The 10,869-nt window shown below is 46.4% G+C and overlaps 1 protein-coding gene across 1 annotated transcript in view; it reads right to left on the bottom strand.

Moving 5' to 3' along the window:
• Positions 1 to 1,112: 1,112 nt before the first annotated feature.
• LOC137162340 (guanylyl cyclase-activating protein 1-like) overlaps positions 1,113 to 10,869 on the bottom strand; it is a 30,029-nt gene continuing 20,272 nt past the window's right edge. The window contains exons 2-4 of the mRNA XM_067562452.1: positions 9,661 to 9,810; positions 7,917 to 8,007; positions 1,113 to 3,126 (exon numbers count right to left, since the gene is read on the bottom strand). Of these exons, the coding sequence (XP_067418553.1) occupies positions 2,999 to 3,126; positions 7,917 to 8,007; positions 9,661 to 9,810 (369 nt within the window). The 3' untranslated portion in view covers positions 1,113 to 2,998. The remainder of the gene's footprint in view (positions 3,127 to 7,916; positions 8,008 to 9,660; positions 9,811 to 10,869) is intronic.

Genomic DNA, 10,869 nt, shown 5'->3' with positions numbered 1-10,869 from the left:
GTTGGGTGATGCTGTTAGAGATTGGAGAGGAAAGGCACATCATGGAAATGATGGAAATGAACTGCTTTCTGGCTATTTACTCTACTTAGGAGGCAAAATACAAACATAAAACTAGATTTATCTGCGGAGTGTGGAGATCACACACTTGAGCACCTGCTTATAATTCTGTTGATAAAAGGCATAGTCATGAGTGCGCTTGAATTTATAGAATTTTTATTTTTAACTGTACATGAAAGCCAAATATTTCCCAAAATCACTTCCTATTTACAAATACGCCCCATCCCCTCAAAAATTTCCTAATAAAGGCACATGCCCTGCAGGCTCCATCAGTCACAGGATGGACTGGACACAGAGACAACAGGCAAACAGTAAAATTCTCCAACAAAATAAAGACCAGGAAAAAATAAATCTAAACACAGCACCATCTCCCTGCAGCTCACTTAAGCCATGTTTTGGCCATTGCCTTGTTAGTGCAAAGCATTCATTGACTGTGACGGATGATGTGAAAAGGGGTGTAAATACATGTCATCTGGTTTAAATATTGTAAAAATAATTAAATATTTACAAATAGCCTAAATTAATATGGAGGCTGCAGTGTACAGGTGTATTTGTGTTTGGGCACATGCCATGAGTATTATATATGCTCATAAGCATGTAGAGCTACTCAGTACAAGAACATAACAAGCCTATATAACTATTTAGTAACTTCTGTTGAAGATCGGCAGCATAAATGGAAAATTCTTTATTCTCTTATAAAAGTGAAAACTAGATTTTCCCCATGCAGCAGACGCTGGTGTGCATCTCTCCCTATGCACAGTTCAGAGCCAGGGGTCACATATCACTTGGGACGTCCAGGTTCAAGGACTCAGTGACATTCGGACTACTTTGCTGCTCTGCATATTATCCAGAGTTCTGTGACCGGCACCTAGCCAGAAGGACGACTGCAGCACCTCTCCTCCCAAATGTACCTGGAAGCAGCAAATGTCCCTTTCACAGGAAAATGCACGTACAGCAGAGTTTGAAGAAAGAAATTGTGCCCTCGATTTCATTGGCTTGCAGAATCCAACATAGTGAACCACAATCGTTCTCTGAGGAATTTGATGAAAGGTGTGTGAAATCTCTCTGTCACACTTAGCTGGACTTTGGGCAGTGGCAGTAATCCCTTTCCACCCTATTCAGCCAACAAATCCGCAACTGGAGAACATGCACTTTGGTGCAAGTCTTAATTTATTTGCTGAGCTTTGCCTCTCCCCGCCCCATAGCTTTCTGCCAGCAGTATCAGTACCCGTCATGAGCAAAGGTGCAGACCACTTTACAAACAGTACTGATTTGAAGTACAACATTGGGTTCTGCCAGGCAACCACCACAATAGAAAGGTTCTCAAACCAGATCATTCATTAAATGCAATGAAAAGAAACCAAGGAGGAGATGTGACAAAGGGATGGTTAATGAGTCTATTAGCTGTCCCTGTGCAAAACAGAGAGGCACCTGGCTCTGAAATACCAGAGCAGGAGTGCCTGGTTCTTCACTCTTCTACACCAGTGAAAACTCAGTTGACTTCAGTGGTGTAACAGTGTGAGTCATCAGACCATGGCTTCAGGTGCAATGAACTGGTGCAAAGAGCATAGAGAGATGCAAAGACCACAGAGAGGGCTTGGTCGCTGGGATACTTCTTTTGGTTTTCAAAGTTGGGTGGAAATCCTCCCCCCACCCTTTCAGTTTGACTGCATTTTGCCCCTTTAATCTGGAGGAAGAGTTCCATGTTCTGGTGAAAGCTGCAAACAACGCTAATAATAGTGCCCATGGCAGTTCAGTCCCTGGGAGTCAGCAAGAAACAGGACCAATCACTACTGCCCTTACGGCTGTGCTCCCCAAATGGTGGGTTCCAACCAGTTAGTGGGTCATGGGAAGGTTCTAGATGGGTCATGGGGCCCTAGGCAAACAAACACTTCTCCTGGCTTGGTGCAGTGGCTCCTATCCCATGGAGTGGTTCTAGCTCCCATACTGGGTGCTGTGACCTGGTGCATGGGGTCACAGCGCCTCTCACTCAAATTTGGCCTAGTCTCTCTTTCATCATGACAGAGGTGTGGCTGGGCCAAACCTGACTGGCACTGCGACCCCGTGCACCAGGCAGCAACACCCAGAGCAGGGAGCCAGGCCCAGTTCTGAGAGACAGGAGCCACTGTTGTGAAGTGAGTGAAGAGCAGCCTCTCCTACATCCTCCCTGACATACCAGGCTGGGATTGTGGTATCAGGGAGGAGGGTGTATATATGTAAAGTGAAAAAAAAAAGAATAAAATGCAGTTGATGGGTCACTTTAGTAAAACATTTGGGGAATCATTGCCTTAAGGGTTAATTTTTTCTTCTAGCTAGTTGCCTTTGTGTGAGCATGGCCAGTTCAGACAGGATGCCAAACCTATAGCACATGTGGGCACCACCCAACCAAGACAAGTTGAAGTGCTATCAGAACCATTAGTGCTCTCATGCCAATGCCACATGGAGTGGAACAGGAGTTGTTTTGTGATAAGAGAGCTCTATGCCAATAACAGCTGAATCCCCTGGGTCTTTCTATCCTCACTATTCCCCACGCTCTCACCACAAACACAAACACACGTTCTGGACACATTACACAGTCCCCACCCCAAGTGTTTGACATTCTCTCCCTTATCTGGCATGGCAGAGCAATCTGGGACAGCTGGAGGGGAGAAAGTTGTGCATTGACTCTTGGCCCTTGTGGTGAGGAAGGCCAATCAAATAGCATCATGGGGATCCAAGTTTGCTCAACCAGCATTGTGTGTATGCCTCTGAGTTGCAAAATGTGCACAAGCACACACTCAGACACACACATGCAAAAGAAAACACACACACAGAACCATGTCTTTCTCTCTCTCAACCCACATACCATAGCTGTTTTATTCTCAACCCTCCTTCTTTCCCTAATTGCGCATCCATCCATAGTCTCTCTTTTGCACCCCTCCCTCCTTCTCCCCCGATGGCTCTAAACACTGTGACGTCGGATGTTGATCATGGTCACGATATGTGACAGGTCCAAGCTCTTCATCATCACCTCCATGAACTCCTCATCTTTCTTGGCTCCTTCCACAAACTCATCCAGTGAAAGCTCACCTGTTTCAGACCCAGACAGAAGACATCAGGGTCACTCTGATTTGGGGCACAGAAAGCTGGGAACCATTGCCCCTGCACAATCAGTGATAAGCCCTCACGCAGAATTAGTGCTCACAAGTACCAAACAGACTGCCCATTTTGGAGCCACCAGCACTAGCAGTTGCTGGTCTCTGGCAGTGCTGGTAGGTCTGGAGCCTCCTTTATCTCCATGCAAGTCTGACTTTGGCTCCTGCCTCCTTCCCAAAAAAGCAGTTAACCCATAAGAAACTAGTTCCACTCCAGACACAGTTTACTTGGGGGTTCATTACAGGGCAGTGTGCCATGCAGAAAGGAAGGTCTGTGGGGCCAAGGAGGAAAGGCCATGGGGAGAATGCTCTAAACAGTGAGTTGACATTGGTCTGAGTCTCCCTGGATTAGCCTGAAGTACTGCTGTGCCCATGTCCCCCACTGGTGGCGCCTACCCTCTCAAGCTAAGAAGCAACAGGACCAGACAGTGGACAGCAGAGCAGCAGCAAGTTTCTTGACCTGAGTCTAGAGAAGCTCCATGCAGGCAAGGCAGCCAGCAGATGCATGGAAGTTGCAAAGATAATGTTCAGGGAATGGACCTCTTTTGGAATTCACAGTGAAGGAACTGAGCAGGGCTTGTGCTGGAGGAATAGGAGAGCGTGAGCAAGGGAAGGCCAGAGGTGAGGAGGTCATAAAACCTATTTAAGCTAAAGTTACATACCTCCTGTGGCTCTAACCCTAACCCATTTCTGCCTTAATTTTGCTAGGGTACACAAGCCAAGCTCTTTTAGTCCCCTCACATGAGATGGGTTTTCCATTTCCCAATCATCGTTGCAGCCCTTCTCTGCACCTGCTCCAATTTGAATACATCTTTTTTGAACATGGTGATCAGAACTGTTCCCAATATTCCAATATTAGGTGTTATCAGTACCTTGTACGATAGCATTCATATTGACCTTTCTCTACTGGAAAATACCTTGCATGATACATTTTATGATTGCATTTACTTTTTTATGGCCCCATTACATTAGAGGTTCATAGTCATCCTGCAGTTGACTAATATACACAAATCCTCCTCCTCTGTCATTTTCAACTGCTGACCACCTCTCCCCCCTGCATACAGCAGAAATTCTTGTTGTTAGTTTCTAAGTGCATGAGTTTGCACTTTAGGAAGCTACAGGATAATCTGTCCATAGGAAAGATTCCACCTAATGCCCAATAGTTAGAGAGTGGCTGAAGTCCCACAGCAAGAGGTTAATAACTCTTCCAGAACTCTTTTGTTAGGCTTCACTGTTGTACTTATGGATATTCTTGTTATCCATATAAATATCCAATACCACTTGAAGTTCTGTTTAGACCTTGGTTTGAGACAGTTCTGCATTTTGCCACTGAAAGTCATCACTGAGCAAAACATGAATCTCGCTACCAAGGACAATGTGACTCATAAGCCTGGGAAAAGAACTAGTAGCCGATGCTGCTCTGTGGCCTGTTAAAAAAAATGAAATCTAGTGTGACAGAATGAGCTATGGCTGTATCAAACTGTGAATTTTGCTGAAGGAACAGGTCCAAGACTATTTAGAAGGATTGGACATACACAAGTCCATGGGGCCGGATGCAATGCACCCGAGGGTGCTGAGGGAATTGGCTGAGGTGATTTCAGAGCCATTGGCTATTATCTTTGAAAGCTCGTGGCAACAGGGGGAGGTTCCTGAGGACTGGAAAAAAGCAAACATAGTGCCCATCTTCAAAAAAGGGAGGAAAGAGGATCTGGGGAACTACAGACCGGTCAGCCTCACTTCAATCCCTGGAAAAATCATGGAGTAGGTCCTTAAGAAATCCATTTTAAGGCACTTGGAAGAGAGGAAGGTGATCAGGAACAGTCAACACGGATTCACCAAGGGAAAGTCATGCCTGACCAACCTGATTGCTTTCTATGAAGAGGTGACTGGCTCTGTGGATGTAGGGAAGGCGGTGGATGTGATATACCTTGACTTTAGCAAAGCTTTTGATACTGTCTTTCACAGTATTCTTATCAGCAAGTTAAAGAAGTATGGGTTGGATGAATGGACTATAAAATGGATAGAGAACTGGCTAGAGCATAGGGCTCAATGAGTAGTGATCAATGGCTCCATGTTTAGCTGGCAATCAGTCACAAGCGGAGTGCCCCAGGGGTCGGTTCTGGGGCCGGTTTTGTTCAACATCTTCATTAATGATCTGGAGGATGGGGTAGATTGCACCCTCAGCAAGTTTGCGGATGACACTAAGCTGGGGGGAGTGGTAGATACCCTGGGAGGTAGGGATAGGATACAGAAGGACCTAAACAAACTGGAGGATTGGGCCAAAAGAAATCTAATGAGGTTCAACAAAGAAAAGTGCAGAGTCCTCCACTTAGGAAGGAAGAATCCCATGCACAGCTACAGACTGGGGACCGATGAGGTAGGCAGCAGTTCTGCAGAAAAGGACCTGGGGGTAACCGTGGATAAAAAGCTGGATATGAGTCAGCAGTGTGCCCCGGTTGTCAAGAAGGCTAATAGCATATTGGGCTGCATTAGGAGGGGCATTGCCAGCAGGTCGTGGGAAGTGATTATTCCCCTCTATTTGGCATTGGTGAGGCCGCGTTTAGAATATTGTGTCCAGTTTTGGGCCTCCCACTACAAAAAGGATGTGGACAAGTTGGAGAGAGTCCAGTGGAGGGCAACCAAAATGATTAGGGGGCTGGAGCACAGGACTTATGAGGAGAGGCTGAGGGAACTGGGCTTGTTTAGTCTGCAGAAGAGAAGAATGAGGGCCGATTTGATAGCAGCCTTTAACTACCTGAAAGGGGGTTCCAGGGAGGATGGGGTTAGGCTGTTTTTGGTGGTGGCAGATGACAGGACAAGGAGCAATGGTCTCAACTTACAGGGGGGGAGGTCTAGGTTGGACATTAGGAAAAAGCTTTTCACTAGGAGGGTGGTGAAGCACTGGAATGGGTTACCTAGGGAGGTGGTGGAATCTCCATCCTTAAAGCTTTTTAAGCTGAGGCTTGACAAAGCCCTGGCTGGGATGATATAGCTGAGGTTAGTCCTGCTTTGAGCAGGGGGTTGGACTAGATGACCTCCTGACGTCCCTTCCAACTCTAATATTCTATGATTCTATGAATTCCCTTTTGTTTTGTAAACTTCATTTTTGTAACCTAGCTGCCATTTTGTGTTCTGTTAAAAAACCAGCCTAGCCCGGACAAGGTCACTGCCCCACTCAGGAGGCACATGGGACACCTTGTAGAGGACTCTCAATGATGGAACTAGCAACTCTGAAAAATTGTCAGTGACTGGCCCAGCTCAGAGGACAATGGTTTTCTTCATATAGAACTCACATAATTGGAGTTGACATTTCCCAGACTGGGTACATGGCAGAATAGGGTCAGATTAGATTCAAGAAGGGGGCTTCTGTGGGAGGCAGGGGTCACCATCTGTCAGAAGACCAGGCTAGAGGAGGGAATGTTGCCTAGCCTGAAATGCTGACCAGACCTCGGACTCACAGAAGGAGTGAGATCAGACTAAGTGGGAGTGGGCATGGGGCAGGGAGTGCATCTCAGGACTGTTTCTTATTTTGCAAAAATCTGTAATTCTCTAGTGCTTTCCTAAGAGTAAATTGGCTGTGATTAAGTGATTCCTTGACTAGGCGTATGTTCTTTGCTTGCCAGCCACATTGTTCCTGAAAGGGTTAATTGAGAAGCTCTGTATTCTCACAGTGAGGTGGAACTCTGAGGGAACACGTATAAGCAGCTAGGGGCTTAGGAGGGCTGAGGAACCTGTTTTGGGGTCTAAGGTAGCTGGACTGATGAGCCCCACATCCCAAGGAAGGGTGGAAGACAAATGATGTACACCTGGAAGTATACTTTAGAGTTTGGAACTGCAATTCAGCTCTTCTCAGACCTGATTGACATAGGTGCAAGTGGAATCCAGCAGTTGGCTTTACTCACAACAGACTTGTGTCCTTCCAGAGGGGGAATGGCCAGGTACTGACACTTAGTAGCTCAAGACACCTGAACTACCTGGAGTAGAAAAGCTGCAGAAAGTGAGAAGTTTACCTACGACAATACTGGGGTATTAGCCAAAACTCCAGTCCCCCAAGACAGGTGTTTAAAAGCTGTAACTGGCCCAGCCAAGGCAGGGCTGCTGGCAGGTCTGACTTTCACTTCTCTGGCTTGCTCAGTTCACTCTCCGTTCTTCCCCCCCTCCTCTACCACTGTACAAATCTTTTCTCTATCCTGGATTGTTTTATCACTTTTTGTTACCCCATAGTGGAACCAGTCATTCTCACAGGCTTCCCTTTCATTTGTGTCCAGATCAAAAAGTTGCTCAGGAGCTCGCTGCACCACCCTTTCTGACCCCAAATTCTTCATCCCTCATGATGATCTCCCCCACCTTCATTATCCCTCAAAACCCTCCCCACTCACCCTGCTAAATACCCAGGTAATTATAGGCCTGTCAGGTCAGTCTGACATGAATTCTGGGCAAGATGATGGAGCAGCTGATACTGGACTTGATTAATAAAGACTGAAAGGAGGATAATATAATCAGTGCCACTCAACAGAACATTCAGAAAGGGAAGCATTAAAAGAGGGGAGCAATGACTTAGGAAAGGCCATAGAGGGAGGAGTGTGAGATCTTGTTAAAGACAAGGGAGCATAAAGTTAGTAAGGAGGCTATTGGAGGAGACTGGGCTCCAGTGTATTGCTGACAAACTTAAGTGTGAGGGGCTGAAGGATGAGCTGAGTTAGAGGGCAGAAACAGGAATCTCACCATCGCCATTGACATCAATCGTATTGAAGACTCGATTGGTGAACTCTTCCGCACTAATTTCATGGTCACAGCCATTAATAGCACGAATAGCCTGGAAGAAAAGAGCAGGAACTGAGCAACTGGCCCAAGATTAATCTGCTGCCATAGGACTAATCACACACTTATTAGCACAGGCTCTAGAATAAAAAACATTCACAAATGGCCTCAATGTGATCAAATGTGTGTCCCCACTCCGACCCACTGTGTCTATGGGAAAAGCCTGGAGAAACCACCAAGCCTCACAGCATGCCCTGAAGGGCATGGACTCTGGTGAATGGAATGGGCACCTAAATGCCCTCCCTGAGAATGCCCTCCAACAGCCTCCACTTATGCAAGATAGTGGAGTAATAGCTCAAGCAGCTAGTAACAACTGCCTGTGAATCAGACAATGACAGAGGCAGGAAGGCAGGACCCAGATCACTTAGGGCTTTAGGAGTTAAAATTCACACCTTGCACTTTACCTGGAAATCAGTTTGTACCAAGGACAGGTCATAGAGCATTGGGGGTCACATGCTCACCAGAGGTAATCTTGCTGGCTAAACAGACAACTGTGTTCAGCACTAGTTGCAATTATTCATTCACTTTAAAGTGCAGCCTCACAGAGTGCTTTGCCATAATCCAAACACGAGGCAACAAAGGCCTGGACAACCATGGGGAGGCCATGCATCCAAAAGAAAAAGGTTGCAAACCTTGTGTCAAGTGAAAATGACTAAAAGCACTCCTAGAAGCATAGAAATTACCAGGTTGGCTCTGAGCAGGTTCCATATAGCTCAAGATGTTATCTCAAACAATGGCCACCATTCTGATTCAAAGGATTTTAATTTTATCATTTTGAGTTTATAGACTTTTTAGCAAGCTTCTTCAGTCTTTTCAAAATCTTTTTCTAAAGGTGAATGTCACCTTGTTGTGTTTTTGGTACCCTTCCTCCCCCAAGAATGTTGCATTAATTTATGCTGTGATCACTCTTACTTGGTGGCCTAGCAACAGTTATATTTTATACCTGCAACTTAGAACTACGTCAATAGTTAGGTGACTGACTCCATAGCTGAACTGAGATAGCCCCCAAGGACTCCAAAGGGAAGGGTGAGCTAGAGTAGGGGCAGTGCATTCAGGATGTTTGTTGTTTTCTATTGGGCCGTACTTTCTGAGTATTTCTCTAGCTATTAAAGAAAGAGCAACGATGTTTCAGAAATCTGTGCAAAGAAAGTTTGCATGTGATATGTGCTACGCCTACCATATGCCCCTTAAAGAGGTGAAATAAACTATCGTCCCAGAACACCTACAAGTATGGAGTTCAGGGAGAGAGTGTGTTTGAACTAAGAGAAAGTCTGGAGGCATCAGCCTTGGTCACAGGGGCTAGGCAGTTGGTCTGCAAGGTCTCATATCTCAGGAGGGAGTGCTTGATAGAGACGCTGCATCCCGAAAGTGTGTCTAGAATTCTCAAAGCAAGGGCAGTGTCTAGACTCAGTTCAAACTTTGTGGCTGGATTACCTCACAACAGTCTGGTGAGTGGCCAAGAGGGTACACTCTGCTGGATCTGACAGGGAAACCTGCCAGAATTGAGAGCTGTGACATAGCAGGAACCTTTCTGTACTCTCCGCTGGTCCACCAGTGTGTCCACCAGTGCGATGAGCTTCAGTGAGGGCATCCCACTGATTTACAGAAGAATGAGGGCCAAAGTGTACACAAACCCCTGTGTTATCACCTTAATGATGTTGAGCAGTTCATGTCGGTCAATGCAGCCATTGCCATCCACATCATACAGCTTGAAGTACCAGCGTAATTTCTGTTCCATCTTTCCCCGGAGAACTAGGCTGAGTGCAGCCACATACTCCATGAAATCGATATACCCATCCTGTGGGAAAAAGAAAGGGAACATGACAACTAGGGTTCACATGCATATGTGCTGACAGAGTCCTGCCTCTATAGCTAATATCTCTTCAAGGTCAGGGCTGGGAAAAGTGTAGCTAAGTGCCTGGGGACCAGAAGCTTGGCCTTAGCTGAAAATGCCTGGCTTTAACCTAAGTTGGAAAGAGGAAACAGGCAGCAGCCTAGCTCTGCTCAGGCTGCATGTGATAGTTATGGGTCAACTTCAGATTCTTCTACAAAATGGTTCTGGAACACTTAATAACTACATGGGAACCTGTTTTCTCATCTATTACATGTTTATAACAGCCCCCTGTGCTCAGTGTTTTCCAGATGTGCAGCCCTCACGCCACATGTACATGATCACAATGTCAAAGCACTAGTACTTCACCCCACAAGCTATGACTGATTAGGGGCAGGGGAGCAAGTCCTAGAACCCTGATTGGCTAGAGGACTGGGATGACATCTTGCCCCTGACTTCCTGCTGCCAGCCCAGCTCTCACTGTTGGAGAGGAATGCCAGTTCAGAGCAGGAGCTCAGCCATTCCCAAGTGGTTGTGTCTGTGCCAATCAGCTGGCACAAGGGCTGAACTGCAGACAGAAGCCATGGGGCTTAGGGAAGAGTACACGCTGCTATTGCTGGGAAGAGCAGGAGACTTAATTGTAGCTTGAACTTGTGGCTAGGGTATCAGCCTAGGGAGCAGGCTGAGGCATATTCACAAGAAAGCTGGGCGGATGGCCCAGATGCAGTAAAGCAGCCCTGACCATCATGGCATCCATGAATATGGACACCACTCAATTCAGCAGAGCCAGAACTCACCACTCCAAGCTTGCACTGGAAGGGGCAGAAGATACCTATTTTAGGATTAAGAAAGTTGGGCCAGGGGCTGATAGGACTCCTCTGTATATTTAGGCATAGGGGACTTGGTCCATTGTCTATAACTGCTGAGGTGTGGGGAGGCATGTGTGACTTCCCCTAGATGCACCTGAATGGTCTCTTGTACTAATTGAGGTTTAGCTCTACCCAGCTAAAAGTGTTGGTTTGTAGC

This window comes from Emydura macquarii, unplaced genomic scaffold (assembly GCF_026122565.2).
Source record: "Emydura macquarii macquarii isolate MOO-44397 ecotype Brisbane River unplaced genomic scaffold, CSIRO-AGI_Emac_v2 contig_6, whole genome shotgun sequence".
Classification (NCBI taxonomy): Eukaryota; Metazoa; Chordata; order Testudines; family Chelidae; genus Emydura; species Emydura macquarii.
Note: the sequence above shows the minus strand (reverse complement) of the source record. Positions and strands in the feature narration are given on the sequence as shown.